Below are 16,195 nucleotides of genomic sequence, written 5' to 3' on the forward strand. Positions count from 1 at the left end.
CTACAACTGTTTGGTCGACTTTAATAGTGCATAAGTGTAAGCACGTGAGTACCTCTTTGCAGAATCAGTGGTAAGGAGGTACCAGACCCCAAATCTGAATTTGATTAACGTAATCATCGTCATGTTTGAAGGGGGAAAAATCCAGGGACAACGTTGTAAAGAAGCCAGAGCTTCATAAAGGTGGGGGGGAAGAGGGAATCTCGCAGAACATTTTGGTATTTTTTAAGGCTAGTTTCCATTTTGAATTAACCTCAAAATGGGTAGTTGTTCTTAAATATCTATTCTACCAGATCAAAAAAGCAAAACCCAGAAAATCCAGCAAACACTACACCTCCACCCACTCTCAGGGATTGCAGTGAAATGTTACATCACATGGTGATGTCCTGTCAGTCATGCAGCTTTGCAAAAACATAAGGGCTAGCAAACCCTGCAATCACCATAGCAAAAATACCTTTTTTTTAGAAGGATAGTCTTGTGGTTAATGCACATGACAACACCCCAAAGGGATTGGCCACAAGATTGCATGGTTTTGCCACCATCATCTTCCATCGGCTTTTGCACTTCAGTGCATCCCCTAGTTGTCTTGACAACACCCACTCCCCTAAAAAGTACTATAGACTTCTTTGGGCTGTGCATGCTGCCCAGTGGAGGGGAAAGCCCTGCTTCTTTGTGCCATCACAATCTACGCACAGTTGAAGTTTTACTTCGTGGACTCTGCCATGTTCTGCATCAGGGCTGAAGCTGGTCTTGCATGAGACACATCAGGTATTTCATTTAAATTCTGTTCCTCGATTTCCCCACTTGAACAGTGACAATAATTATACTTTCCTACCTAACATTAATACGTATTCATAGAGAGGTTTGAAGTCCTCAGGTACAAAACACAGTAGAAGTATAAATTATTATTCCTATTATACAACACTAGTGAGAGATCCCTCAAAGTTTGGATGGTTACTTGATCTATGAATACACTCACCAGTCCCCCTGCCACACATCTCCCCCCCGCCCCTTCCCTTAAACAGGCCTCAGTTTCCTGCAGCTTTTCTCATGGGGAAACCTAGCTGCCTGCTATACCTCATCTGGTTTGACTGGGAGCAACCAGTAGGCTTCTCAGGCATCATCCTTAGCTATATCATATATATATATATATATATATATATATATATATATATATATATAAAATCATCCTTCCCCCCCTCTATCTCTATTGTCACTCCGTACCGTGGGAGTGCCCTTCCATTTTTCCTATGCCAGATCCCTCTCCTCTCTCTTCAGGATGAGCCCTCTTGTCTGTGGAGGCCAGTGTGGGGTGTAGTGAAGGCCAGTAGAAAAAGACAGGCCTCTAGCAGGAAACTCTATCGACCTGGAGCAAGAACAGCAGCAGGATTTGATTTTTCAGTCCAGCTGCCTGTGCTGGGCAGAGGAATCTGAGAAAGGAGGGCAGAAACTTGGGAGCAGAGGTCTAGAAACTAAGAGGTTAAAATAGCCTCATGATTAAGGCATATGCTCTGGATTTTATATCTACCATGTAGTCACTTAAACACAAATGATGGGCAAAGGCTAGCACAGCATGTGATGTGCTGTCTCTGATGCCTGTTTAGCAGCAGTAAACCAAATGAACACAGATTGCCAGAGCTATACTGAGATCCATGGATGAGCCAATTGCAAAGGCAAAGACGTTTTGTACAGGACCACATACCAGTTATTGGTGCCGCTGTTTAACCAAAACAAGCCACATCCATTTCTCCATTGTTTAAAACAGGGGAAAGGGAGGAGGATCCACAATTTCCAACACAGAGACACTTCTGAAAGTCCTACTAGGCACCTATCAGCATCTTTTAAAAAATGGTCCTAAGCCTGTTTTTTTTAGCTAGTTTGCACAATGGTCAACTAATAAAACACAATGAGCCAAACTATTAGATTCACACTTCTTCAAGTAGATGACAATGCTGCAGGACAAAAGTGTTGGGCTATTTTTTTTTATTTAACAGTAAAGTTAATACTGTGAAGATATAACCCAATAACATTTCAGACTGCTTCATTCTGCAGTTTAACACGCACCTATTAAAATCAGTATGTCAGGAAGAGGGAAGGGAGAAAATGGGGGAATTGATCATTTTCTGGCAATTCAAAAAAATAGTAACTGCTATCAATTCTCAATACTCTAGCATATAAGACTGAAACAAGTTTCAAAATACCAGTAAGAGCGAACTACAACTACTCCAGGAAAGTACAATAACAGCACAAGATTAAGGTTTTACAATATTATTTCCATTTAACAGCCCTTTGTAAAAATAGCTTTTTAAAAAAAATTGACTTAAATACTGAAATACAAAAACAACTGTTATATACACACTATTACAGTACAACTGGATGAGGCAGTATCTCCAGGTTCTTGCATAGTGCAGTGGATCCCTTTCATACCATGTGGCACTACTGGACATATTAGTTTAAGCCACTTATGAGGACTTCTGTCTAGAAACATTTAACATCTTCCTTTATTTACAGTATGTACTTAAAGGTTGAAAAATAAATTATACCACACTAAGTCTCCATGAGACAGAGGGTTTACTTTTCCCCTCAGTCAAACAGAACAGTAACAAAGAATGCTTCACCTTAGATCTGTATTTAATGTGCTAGCTTTTAGTTTTACTGGACCAACAAAGCCAGACATTTAATAGAAAAAGGTGTTCTTGCTAGAACATATTACTAGTAAAATGTCCTAAGAACAGTAACCCACCATGGGGCCATAATGGTCACCAAAGAAAGCAATACAAATAAGACCGGAAAGGGATCCAAACTTTAAATAAATGACGTAAGCTTTTCAAAAACTGAGGCTCTTGTTCCGCCAAGAGCTTATTGCACAAACTGTGTTAACACAGTGTCTGTGCGCGCGCATTACTAATATTTTAAAATGCCACCACTTGACTTGTTAAGTAGTACACACTTGCTTGTAAAGCTGCCAACTCTCCTGCAGTATCCTGAGAACGTAGCCATCGATTAGCTATGCAATACTGACCAGCAAGCAACTCGTTACGAGAGAAGACACACAAACCCATGTCCACACATAATGACAATGTGCTGAAGCTTTTAATATCTGGGTCAAATAGTTTTTTCTCCACCTAATAAAATCTTTATAACAACTTATTTTCTCTCCTATTCCATTCTACTGTTCCCTTCCCTGGTTCTATAGTTAAAAGCACCTGTCTTTCACTGTATTCTCTATGTTCTGCGCCGTTTTGCAGCACTTGGACTGGAGGGATTGCTGTTTGCATTTAAGACCTTTTCAGTGACTCTGTTACGTTTCCTTTTATCAGCTCCTTCTTTGGACCCAGAATCTGATGAGCTCCTTTCTTTCTCTTTGCTGCTTGGTTTTTCAGCTGCTTTTCCCAAGTTTCCTGAAGGTGCATAAACTGAAAAGGGATCAAAGCAATGACTCCAAATCAGGCTCATATGAACAATTTTTTTATACTTTATAGCAATTTTCAAACCGATTAAGCCTCCCAACATCCTTGTAAGTATGCAAGTATTCTCTGCATTTTACAGAGAAAAAAGTTATTTAAAATGAATACCTTACTTTCATTTATTTGTCCTTAAAATGCTGCACATACTTTGATAAATCAATTAAAAATAGTAGTATAATCCACTAACCTAGATTATATTGCAATAATTTTTATTCTAAGGAACTTCTACTTTACAGGGCACATGTTCAGCCTATGAAACTCATTGTCATTGAGGTAAATATTGTAGCTGTATTTTAAAATTAAACAAGTATTTTATGATATAACTGGATAATTTCAGACCACTAACAATAGGCTTGATCTTGCTCTTATTAAAATGAACAGCAAAATCCTCACAGATTGCAGTAATACAAGGTCCAATGTAAAGTGATGAGAGAAATCACATCTCATACGTCAGGGAGGAAGCTTCAGAGGTAAGAATGGAGTTCCCCTGCTTCAGCACTGCACAACTGAGGTGGGAGCAAAAGGTAATTCCTCTGAAATATCAGATACTGGCAACTGCTGCAAGCAGGATGCCAAAATAGGTGAACCAACTAATCTGGTACTGCAAGGATTCCTCCCATTGATGATGTGGTGCCCACCATCTGTTTCAGTTTCACAAACTAGGGATACTGTTATATCCACAGCTGCTGCTAGAGGATCATATAGCAGAAGACACAAGGAACATATTTTCCATCTGCACCTAGCCAGAAGATTGCGACCATTTCTTTTCAATGTGGACCTTGCTAGTGTGATCTACACCTTTGTCACCTTGAGGCTGGCTTACTGCAATGAGAGTTTTACCTCTGGCTTTAATAGGAATCAGCTATGGCCCTTTATCCTCTCCCACCTGCTCCCAGAGCTCAAATCAACTGTTTGAGGACTTTGGCACTGTTCAGTATAACTGCAGAACCAGCAAAGGGAATTCAAATTTGTTGATCTCCAGAAAGACAGTAGTTTCTGTACATTTCAAAAGTATTTTAGTTCTTGTCAATGGTCTGATGCTCTTTTGTTCTTTAAAGATTCTGTACCATATCATGCCAATTTTATGTTTAAGGTAAGTCAAATTTTTGGGCCTATACCACTTGATGAAACCCATTCAGAACTGCTGTTGCCTTCTAGATAAGTGTGGCTATAAAGTATAAAAATTACAGATGTACCTTCTTCTGGGCCTGCATGAGCTTCCAACTCTTCTTTTATTTCTTCTTTCACCTCTTCTTCAATCATTACTTTTCCTGTAAAAAGAGTTATTAAGCAGATGATGATTGTTGTCTGATAGAAGTATAATTGATCTTTTCCTGTGTTCGGCACCTCAGGATCAACTGTAAGTGCACAGTGTTCAAAACTGGTTACTGTAACAGTCAACATTGACTCAAGTTAAGTAAACAGATTATTCATTGCCAAAAAACAGATGAATGGAAAGAACAATTGAGCCACAAACACTGCTGACATCAAATATAAGGTAGAGTCATGGAAACAATTAGGGCAGAGGTCACCAAAACACAGATTCCAATCGATTTTTTCTTAATAGGAACAAATATAATAGTAACTGGGCAAAATATAGTGCAATGGCTTGGACTGATGCTGCCTTTTATAAATATTGAGTGGAATACTTATTGCAGCTAGTAGTTGAGAGTCGTTCCAGTGTAGTTTAAAATATCATAAGAACTACTGTCCCTTTTCAGAGATAGACATCTGAATTTCCAAGTTCCTATCTTGGATAACAGCACTGGGTACCTGATGACAATCTGGATCTTCCAAGTTTGACTGTCTTTTTTTTTTTTTTTGGCCAATCAGTGGAGATTTCTGCTAGATCAGATTACACAGAGAGGAGCTCTAAGAACAAAGGAGTTTTGAAATTAGGCAGTCTAAGAATCATGGAGAAACATTAAATGAAGGATAGGATTAAAATTCAAAATGATCTGGACAAACTGGAGAAATGGTCTGAAGTAAATAGGATGAAATTCAATAAGGACAAATGCAAAGTACTCCACTTAGGAAGGAACAATCAGTTGCATACATACAAAATGGGAAATGACTGCCTAGGAAGGAGTACTGTGGAAAGGGATCTGGCGCTCATAGTGGATCACAAGCTAAATATGAGTCAACAGTGTAACGGTGTTGCAAAAAAAGCGAACATCATTCTGGGACGTATTAGCAGGAGTGGTGTAAGCAAGACACGAGAAGTAATTCTTCCGCTTTACTCCATGCTGATTAGGCCTCAACTGGAGTATTGTGTCCAGTTCTGGGTGCCACATTTCAGGAAAGATGTGGATGAATTGGAGAAAGTCCAGAGAAGAGCAACAAAAATGATTAAAGGTCTAGAAAACATGACCTATGAGGGAAGATTGAAAAAAATTGGGTTTGTTTAGTCTGGAGAAGAGAATACAGAGAGGGAGCATGATAACAGTTTAAGTACATAAAAGATTACATTGTTACAAGGAAGAGGGAGAAAAATTGTTCTTCTTAACCTCTGAGGATAGGAAAAGAAGCAATGGGCTTAAATTGCAGCAAGGGCAGTTTAGGTTGGACATTAGTTTTTCCTAACTGTCAGAGTGGTTAAGCACTGGAATAAATTGCCTAGGGAGGTTGTGGAATCTCCCATCATTAGGGATTTTTAAGAGCAGGTTGGACAAACACCTGTCAGGGATGGTCTAGAGATAATACTTAGTCTTGCCTTGAGTGCAGGGGACTGGACTAGATGACCTCTCGAGGTCCCTTCCAGTTCTATGATTCTATGAACAGTTTTTAGAGTTGAATATAAACCAGGGATTTGGAGTGGAGCTGGAGTGCGAACCAGTAAGTTTTATGCCCGGAGCTGGAGCAGAGCCGGAGCAGAGCAATTCAAAAATTTGATTGCTCCAAATCCCTGATAAATACAACTGTATTGCTTTAACCTATAAATACATTTATTTTGTTTATTTCCAAGAGCACCATAGATAAAATCCTTTCTCCTTCTGAAGGGATAAATTCTTCATACACTTCTTGTAGTAGTTGCCTCACAAATTACTTGAAAGCAAACTGAGAATCTTATCTTAAATTAATGCAAGAAATTAACAATCAAATTCATTATTTCAGATTCCCAAACACTGCAGGTGATTTGTGAAACACCCCGCCAAAAGGCTAGTGTTTTATCTGCCAGAGAACTGCAGCTATCCAATGTAACTGCAGTTTTTTAAATAAAACTGTTTTAACGAAGTAGCATTATTGTAACAATTGCCTGATGAATCTTAATCGGTAACATTTTACTACATACACACAATTAGAATTGTCATTGGCCAAACAGACTCTATATTTTAATATAGTTCTTTCTAGAAATAAAACAAAACTCCATGGCCATCATTTTAAACACAAAGGATCTATCCTGGCAAACACAGTCAGACATAGTGCTTACTACCAATGGTAGTCTTACTAAAGTGTGCAACTTTGCCTCGCCCACAAAACAAATAAACCTTTAATCACCTGCATATGAGTCCAAAGGGTCAAATTTTGACCTCCTTGCTGCACATAGCAGCCCCCACTGCCCTGCTAAGTGGAAGACCTGTGTACTCAATCAAAGGGAGAGTTTGGATCTAAATAATGTAAATAAAATGTCTTTGTATCAAAGATCCCATCTATGTTAAACTTTTCTACTGTTTTCCATGCCCACACAATCCAATTATGTGAAACACTGGCACCAGGCTGGTACATCACTATTTCTTCCCTTCTTCTGGAGTTCAAGTTGGATTAGAGCATCCCAACATAAAAACTAGTATCAGATCTCACCTTCTTTCACTTCTTGGATAATTTCCTCAGGCAGGATGAAGTTTTTCTCTGAATTAGGGAAGGGCAGAATCTCAGATTCATGCTTAAAAAGGAAAGAAAATATTATTTTGTATGATTATGTTAGAACTATCAGCTCAGATTTTCTAAACACACGCCCGAGTAATTTCATGCACAGGAAAAGATCAAATAACTTATAATAGTGAGTCTGAGGTCAAGAGTTCCGTAAGGGTTATCAGAGGACAAGATACAGGATGTGAGGGAGACAATGTATTTTTCAGCCCTGATCTTGCAAACGCTTGTGAGTTCTTAACTTTATACATTCAAGTAGTCTTACTGACATGTATAAAGTTAAGCATGTGCCTAAGTATTTACTGGATTAGGGCCTACAGAACTAGAAATTTTACATCAAAGCAAGAGCATAAGATGAAAGAAATAACAGACTTGATTTTCCTCTCTCCTATACTAGTTTTACACAGGTGAAACTCCACTGACCTCACAGGCATCACCTAATTTCCATTAATGTAAGAATCAGGCCCAACGAGTATGTCATATTGAAGCTGCTGAAATCTACTGGAAATCAGGATTCCCCAATGCCAATCTTCTATACTCACTAGTGCTTGCATGTCGTACATGGTGCTCAAATGATCCCAAATCACTCTGGAGGAAATCTGACGTCCGATATTCTGACTGAATTTATCTCGAATACAAATCATGTGAAAGTGCCGATTCACACCTGAAGGAAGGCAGGAAAAAGTTAGCGCTATCAGCGACATTCATTAAGATGTATGTGTATCACGTCACAGAATAAGTAACTGCGATAGATCTGTGCAGGTCTACTTGTTAAAATCCAGGCTGTGTAATATGGGTCTTCCCCCATGCTTAGGGCACGGGCACAGGTAGGCCAGAGGCAATAAATAGTGCAAGCTGCAAACAAGTAATTTGGAAAGGCCGGGTTGATAAACAGTAAACAAAAACATTTTTCTAGATTTTTTATTTGCATCTAACAACCCCTCACCCCCAAGGCTGCAGAGACAATGCCTCACTGCCTCTAGGTACCCTTGACAAGGAACAACTGAAGGGGAGAAAGAACAGGAGTACTTGTGGCACCTTAGAGACTAACAAATTTATCTGAGCATAAGCTTTTGTGACCCCTTTCCCCCACACTTTCTTGCACTCCCTCTAGGGAGGGAAAGGAAAGCCCAGCAGTAGTCCCCTGCCTTGTTACGTTTTCCCTGTATTCATGATTCCTGCCTTACCTATATTTTTGCATGTAAAAATCCCTCCCCACTGGGGGCAGGGCTTGTTTCAGGCCCTGCCTGTAAAAAGACAAGGTTGGGACTTGTCCTCTGCTCCTGTAAGGGCAGATTCCCCCCTCCGGAGACTGCTCACGGCTGGATGTGGGTGCAGCGCCCCACGCGGCCAGCCAGAGGAGAGACCCCCCCATGTCCCCACCCACTTACAGGCCCCCAAAGGAGGGGCGGTGGGCGGAGGAAACGCGCCCTGGGGGGAGGGCTGGGGGTCGCGGGGGGGCTCGGAGGGGGGAGCCGGGCGCTGGGACTACGGGGGGGCAGCCCGGCATGCGGGATGGACAGCTGGGGGGCAGCACCACCCTCCCCCGGCGCTGCCCGCGGGAGGCCGCTAGGGGCGGCACAGCAGCGCCGGGCCCGGCCCCTCCCAGCGCCCTGAGCCAGGAGCGTCACGAGCCTCGGCCAGCCCCGGTTCTCCTCCCCGGCCGGCGCCGCTACTCGAGGCCGGGGTCTGGCCGAGGCCTGCTCTCACCTACGGGCTTGTGGCCCAGCATGGCGTGGAAGAGGCAGACCTCCACCTCGGGGCTCCACACCACCGCCTCCTCGGCCGGCGCGCCGGGCTCCGGAGCCGCCCCTCCCGCGGGCACGGGGGGCTTCTCCGCGCCGCCGGCCGAGCCGCCCTCCGCCTCGCCCATCGCCCCGCGCGGCCCCGGAAGCGCCGCCGCGGTCCCGGCTGCACGGCGCCGCAGCGCCCCCTGGCGGCCGCCCCGGCCTCGGCCCGGCCTCTGCGCTGCCCCTGGCGGCCGCCCCGATCCCTGCAGCGGGGGCTGAGCGGCTGCTCCCTGCCCCTCAGTCCTGGCGCCCCCTGGCGGCCGCCCTGATCCCTGCAGCGGGGGCTGAGCGGCTGCTCCCTGCCCCTCAGTCCTGGCGCCCCCTGGCGGCCGCCCTGATCCCTGCAGCGGGGGCTGAACGGCTGCTCCCCGCCCCTCAGTCCTGGCGCCCCCTGGCGGCCGCCCCGATCCCTAGGGGGGGCTCAGAACCTGCTCCCCGCCCCTCAGCCCTGGCGCCCCCTGGCGGCCGCCCCGATCCCTAGGGGGGGCTCAGAACCTGCTCCCCGCCCCTCAGCCCTGGCGCCCCCTGGCGGCCGCCCCGCTCCCTAGGGGGGGCTCAGAACCTGCTCCCTGTCCCTCAGTCCTGGCGCCCCCTGGCGGCCGCCCCGATCCCTGCAATGGGGCTCAGCGGCTGCTCCTTCCCCCCTCAACCCTGACACCCCCTGGTGGCTGCCCGGATACCTGCAGTGGGGGCTCAGAAGCTGCTCCCTGCCCCTCAGTCCTGGCGCCCCCTAGTGACTGCCCAGATACCTGCAGCGGGGGCTCAGGGCTGCTTCCCCCTGGCAGGCACTCCTTGCCCTTCATCTCTGGTGGCTGCTCTGGGCTCTCCACACCTGGGGTCTAGAACTGGGCCTGAGTCCCAGTCAGGCAGCTTAGATCCCCCAGGAGAGGGCCAGGGGGCCAGTCTGGCTGCCCTCTCAGAGCCAGCCCCCATTGGTCTTGGGGCGCAAGTGCTTGGGTTCCTGAGGCACTGGAGCGATCGGGGTTGGGGGGATGTCTCTCTTCGGTGCCCATCAGACCTGTGGGGTCTGGTTCAGGCCTGTCTCTTGAGCAAAGGCCTTGACTCTGGCCCGGGGAACTGGGTGCCCTCTGACATACCCTGGCTGTGTTCATTTGAAAACACTGACTAGAACTGCAGCGCCGGCGGCCCTTGACTGCAGCTGGAGCTGAGGGTGCTTGGGACTTCTGAAACTCAGCCCCGGGCTGTGTCAAGCTGGGCACCAAAACCAAGCTCAGACCAGTGGACACAGCTGAGAATCTTGGTCTTTCGCCCGGTCTACGATACAGTGGCATGGCTACACTCTGAATTCTTCCTCGACCTAGCTGCATCTACAGTGCGGGTTAAGTTGACCTAACTAGATGCTCAGGAAGCAAAATTTTTCACAGCCCTGAGCAATGTAGCTAGGTCAATCTAATTTTAAGTGCAGACCAGTCCTCAGTCTGTCTGTCTCTTTGCAAATCTGTAAGTTGGGGATAATTAATAGTTTAACTATGAGAAGTCCTAATGAATTTAATAGAAAATAACTTCCCTCTAGGTTTTTTGAACCATCCTAAAGATTTTACTATAGAAAATTCTCTCTCTTCAATAGGCTGGTATTAAGACATCTGTAGATGGGTTCTCATTCTCTATTAAATTCTACAATTTTTTAGAGTAGTTTCTATAGAAGCTTACATTTCTAAAGAACCCTACAATGTTCATTTTTATCAGATGTTTCTATAAGGGGTACAATATTAACATTATTTGCATTCCAGTAGAACTTCTAGTTGAAGGTACTGGTGTTAGGTGCTGTGCACATACATAGTAAGAGACAGTCCCCTTCACCAAAGAGTTTACATTTCAGAAAGGCAAGACAGATGAAGGATGCAGGTGAAGCAGAGAAGTGAAGGGACTGGTCCAAGGTCACAATGCAGGTTAGTGGCAGAGGTGGGCATAGAGTGCAGTTCTCCGGAGTCACAGGTCAATGCTGTTTTAACTAGATCACACAGCTCCCCATATTGTGCAAGTTAATATTTCTAAAGCACTCAGATGTCTTTTGATACTAGTGAAATCCAAAGTTCCACTAGGGACGGGTATGGTCTGTTAGCACTAGATAATGAATAACTGTTCAGATAGAATTGAAGTGTCACACCTGCGGCTGATACATTTTGAAATACGCTTAAAATTAAGGAACTGCTTAGCTGCTGAGAATTCTGAAAAGGGAGGTCACTATTGCCTCGTGAGACAGTTGTTACCTAAAACATTCCATTCAGAAAAATGTGAAAATATATCATCCCTTCTGTGTTGTCTTTTCTCCTTTTTATTATTAGGTATACAGGCATGAAACAGCCTCTCTGTTGCTAAGGTGATCAGGTATTCCTGCTGCTTATTTCTCTCTTGAAATCTTAATCCTCTTTGTGACATTAAAATAATTTCCACAGCAAATAACTGTGGTCACAAACACAAGATTACTATTTCATGTGAATAATAAACAGCAGGAGCAGATATTTACAAGTACAGAGGCCCTAGTAAATTACCCTAATAATAAAAACTACGGAGGAAAAACTTACCCATTTATCATCAAAAGTATTCCACAATGGAAAGTTTCTGTTTCCATGGGTGTTCACCGTGTCTAATTGTCGAGGGTGACCAACCTGAGACGGAGAAGGAGCCAGAATTTACCAATGTACATTGCCAAAGAGCCACAGTAATATCTCAGCAGCCCCCGATCAGCTCCCCCCCCCCCCGGCTCCCAGTGCCTCCTGCCCATTGGCAGCCCCGCTGATCAGCGCCTCCTCCTCTCTCCCCGCACCTCCCGATCAGCTGTTTTGTGGCCTGCAGGAGGCTCTGGGGGAGAGGGGGAGGAGCGAGGGCATAGCAGGCTCATGGGAGGGGGCGGGAAGGGGTGGATTGGAGGCAGGGCCTGTGGCAGAGCCAGGGGTTGTGGCAGTGAGCATCCCCCGACACATTGGAAAGTTGGCGCCTGTAGCTCCAGCCGCGGAGTCGATGCCTATACAAGGAACCGCATATTAACTTCTGAAGAGCCGCATGTGACTCCGGAGCCACAGATTGGCCACCCCTCCCTTGTTACAATGGTGACTGATGCTCTATACATATCTAAAAGAGGTTAAAGGGTTAGATAAAACATTTAGAGGTGGGTCAAAACCAGAACCTCAAATCTAAACTCTTTTGAATATTGGGTAGAAGGGGTTTTTGGATTTGAATCCCGGGATCCAGTTCCTCATTTCAAAATGGAAGGGGACTATTTTCCCAGCTGTAGATGCTATTGAAATCCCACAAGAACACCTATTTCTGTGAGCTCTCAACCCAGAATGGCAGAAATCTTGCAAGAACAAATTTTCCCCATGAGATTTTCACTGTTTAAGATGGTGGAAATCTCCTGAGATATCTAATCTGCCCATCACCATCTCTGTATCAATATAGTTATTATAGTGCATCCACCACTGGAGAGCTGTGATTTCACAAGATTTTCTCTATTTTGATCTAAAATCATGCATCAACAGTTCACAAGATTTTGGTATATTTGAACCCAATTTAGTACCCTTGTCCCAATCCAAACTCCACCCCTGATCTTGAGCCTTAAACTAATTTGGCTCCAGATCTGGTTTAATCTGTCAATTTGATGTTTGTCAAATCATCGAGTGGGACTACAAAAAGAAGATTATGAATTCCTGCGATGACTAAACAGCAGGAGCAAATAAATTCCTGAGCAACAAATTCCTGTTTTCATACATATGTTCCAAGGAGTAAAAAAACGAAGGAAGAAATAAAGGCAAATAAATTATAGAGTAACAGAATTGTTCTGCAATTGAATGTTTTTCAAAGTTTTCCAGGAGTCGTTGGTTTGCTATTTTTTAAAATCTTCAGCTCTGTTAAGATACTATTCAGCTTTCTAAATGTGTCAAATTGTTCTTCTGCTTAAAGACTATTATGAAGCAGGAATCATTGTGTCAGTCTAGATAACAATTTTTATGTCATTAAGTTCTAATGACATTTGAAACACAAAGCTGAGTGTACTTGAAAAATGTGTGGCTACCTCTGAAAGTACAATAGCATACAATTTTTAAAAAATGTAATTTGAGAGAAAGAGTTTGTGTATTCAAGTATTTACTTCTATTTCCATTGAAGATAATTCTATTTCTTTGTATTTGTATTTACACTTTCTGGGCTATTTCAAAGCTTCTGAGAAACATTTATGAAGCCATAATAACATTGTGCATAGCCACTTTATCGATTATGACCAGATTTAGAATTTTTAATTTTGGACAGTTTTTTCCCCCCTATTGACAGATGTGTCCCCCCTTCTTCCCCTATGAGGTCTTGAATCTTACTAATATTTGTAAATAGACATTGGCAATGTAGGACAACCATAATTTTGTTCTCACACTTTCCCCCTCCCTTTTTAGAGCCCAATCTTTCTCCTGATCAAATCGAAAGCAAAATTCCCATTGACTTTAGTAGGAGCTGAGGGTACTCAGCATTTTGCAGAAGTAGGTTAGATTCCTCAGGAGAAACAGTACAGTGCAGTTTGACATTTCATAAGAGTTCTTGGTTTGAACAACTCAGAAATCTGCCTAGCATTTGGCTTCCTCTTTAGAAGCATCAGCTTTCTGGGGTGAGCAATATGGCTACAACTATTTCTGTCACAGGTTTAGAACACCATGTGCTCATACTTTTAACAAAATAAGAACTTCGTTTTTGAATACCGAAGAATTTTTTATGTGTTGCTTGAATGGCTATTAAAGGCACGTCACATGCATCCTTTTGAACTAAAGCATGCCACTTGGGCCATATCTATGCTACGGGGACAATATTGGGATAGCTACGGCTCCAGAGCTATGCTGGCATAACCCTGTAGTGAGCCTGCAGCCTACAGTGACAAGAATGTGGTTTTTCTGTCAGTGTAGGCTCACAACCACCCCGCGGAATGGTAGCTAGATGGACGGAAGCATTCTTCCATTGCTCTTGTTGCCTCTACACTGGAGGTTAGGTCACTGTAGCTATGGTGCTCATGGTGTGTGTTTTCACACCCCTCAGCAATGTAGCTACGTCAACCTAAATTTTAAACACAGACCAGGCTACAGCAACAAGAAGATATTTTCCATCACTGGAGGAACACCATCTCCCCAAAAACGCGGTAGCTAGATTGACAGAAGCAGTCTTGCGTTGACATAGCTGTGTCTACACTGGGGGTTAGATTGGCATAGCTACGGCATTCAGGGTTGTGGATATGTTACACCCTCTGAGCACAGTAGCTACGTTGACCTACATTTTAAGGGTTGGCCTGGCCAGAGCAGTGTGACTACAGCATGGCCACTTGAGTACATACCCAGGGTCCCAGGTGTGCTTGATCAGCATGTGCTGCTACCCCTGCTTTGCTGCTATTGTTATTTGAGTTAGCTAGATCAAAGGTAGCTCAGGTACGTATACACAGGCTGTAGTCACACCTCTGAGCTCAGGGCATGGCTACACTTGCAGATGTGCTTTGAGTTAAACCAGCCTTCGTAACCCCTCCCCGCCGCCTCTCTCTCTCACACACACAGCATTTCACAATAATGGCTGCTTTGTCTCGGAGCAGATAAGCAGCCGGCTGTCAGAAACGGAGCTTTCAAAGGGCATATCCGCATTCCTACAGCCGATTCCAAAACAATGACAAGAGTGGCCACTTGACTTAAGAGGATTATGGGATGTTTCCAGAGGCTGATCAGAGTGCAGTAATGGAACACCTCGTTCCCACTGACGCCCGGGCGTTTCAGCCAATGTGCACCAAGTGTTAATCTTCTCGCTGAGGTGGAGTACCAGGAGCGCTCTAGCCCTGGAGTCAGAGTGCTCTACGTGCCTTGCCAGTGTGGACGGGGAGTGAGCTAGGGCTCCCGAGGCTGCTTTAATGCGCTCTAACTCGCAAGTTTAGCCAAGCCTTCAGTGTAGACATAGCCTATGTCCACACTCCATCGCCCCCTTGTGTGGAGGCAGAATATGCTGACAGAAGGAGTTCTGATGGTATTGGAGCATCACCTCCCCGAATGACATTAGCTATGCTGACAGAAGGCCTTTTTTGCTGGCCTTGCTATGTTGCTAGGGTGTGTGTTTCTTTCACTCACAGAGCTATACTGGTGGTGTACGTTTTAAGTGTAGACCAGGCCATATCCTCAGTGTTTTAAGGAATCAGGCCATTTTAAGTGTGCAAAAAATGGAGGCTACTGCAAATAGAAGCTTCTGATTCTTCAAATTTTGCCACTGTATTTTTAAGTTCTGATCTCTCTAACTTGAAAACTACAACAGATGCCATTCAAAGAGAGAATGTCTGGAAACATTTTAGCATTTCAGAAAACAAATGTGTCCAAAGCTTGAAACCTGTTATTTCTCCCAACCCCCCAGCAGAAGCCTGACAGTCTGGGTACATCAGAGATGAGTGTGACTAAGAATGAACCAAATAAATGATACTGAATTTTAACTGGGAATTATGATAGCTTGCAGCAGTCCTGATTAACTCACCATGGGGTCTATTCAGAAGGAATTATGTCTCTGCAGGTGTTGGTCACACAGGTACTCTAGCTCTGGTGAGTTCTCTCATATATTGTCTCTCCATTTACAAAAAAAAAAAGCATAAAGAAAGGAGAAACATTATCTCACTCCGTTGGAAAGGCTCTCTCATAGGGCATTATTCAAAGCTCAGTGAAAGCGCTGGAAAAATTCCTCTTGACTACAGTGGGATTTGGTTTAGGTTCATAGAGAGGAAGCAGCTAGATAATCAGTGTATGCCAGCTTTGTTAGCCAGGGAGGAACACTTGGCTGGGTGGAGAGAGAAGAGCAGGAGGGCCCAGATCCTCAAAGGTTATTAATAAAGGAGAGTTAGGCAACTAAATACTTTTGAACTTGGGGCCAAGGAGTCTGTCTCAGTTAATTCAGAGCTCTGTTTAAAATCTACTGCTTTTGCCCACAAAAAAGAATAATGAAAAAAGGGTCAGAGCATTTGGGTTGATCCAGTTAAAGGAGGACAAGAGAAATGTGTTGTTGTTTCACTACAGTAATTCCTTGGAGCACCTAAATCAAGGCCCTGAGACTTAATAGTTC

At 44.1% G+C, this 16,195-nt stretch overlaps 1 protein-coding gene across 1 annotated transcript; it reads right to left on the bottom strand.

The window, feature by feature from the left end:
* Nucleotides 1-1,963: 1,963 nt before the first annotated feature.
* Nucleotides 1,964-9,223, bottom strand: MRGBP (MRG domain binding protein). The gene is made up of 5 exons (XM_054045553.1): nt 9,045-9,223; nt 7,877-7,998; nt 7,266-7,347; nt 4,661-4,735; nt 1,964-3,413 (listed from the first exon to the last, which is right to left on the bottom strand). The coding sequence occupies exons 1-5, from the start codon at nt 9,205-9,207 to the stop codon at nt 3,223-3,225; spliced, it is 633 nt and encodes a 210-aa protein (XP_053901528.1). The 5' UTR covers nt 9,208-9,223; the 3' UTR covers nt 1,964-3,222.
* Nucleotides 9,224-16,195: the final 6,972 nt, after the last annotated feature.

The sequence above is a fragment of the Malaclemys terrapin genome, chromosome 12, assembly GCF_027887155.1.
Source record: "Malaclemys terrapin pileata isolate rMalTer1 chromosome 12, rMalTer1.hap1, whole genome shotgun sequence".
NCBI classification, from domain to species: Eukaryota; Metazoa; Chordata; order Testudines; family Emydidae; genus Malaclemys; species Malaclemys terrapin.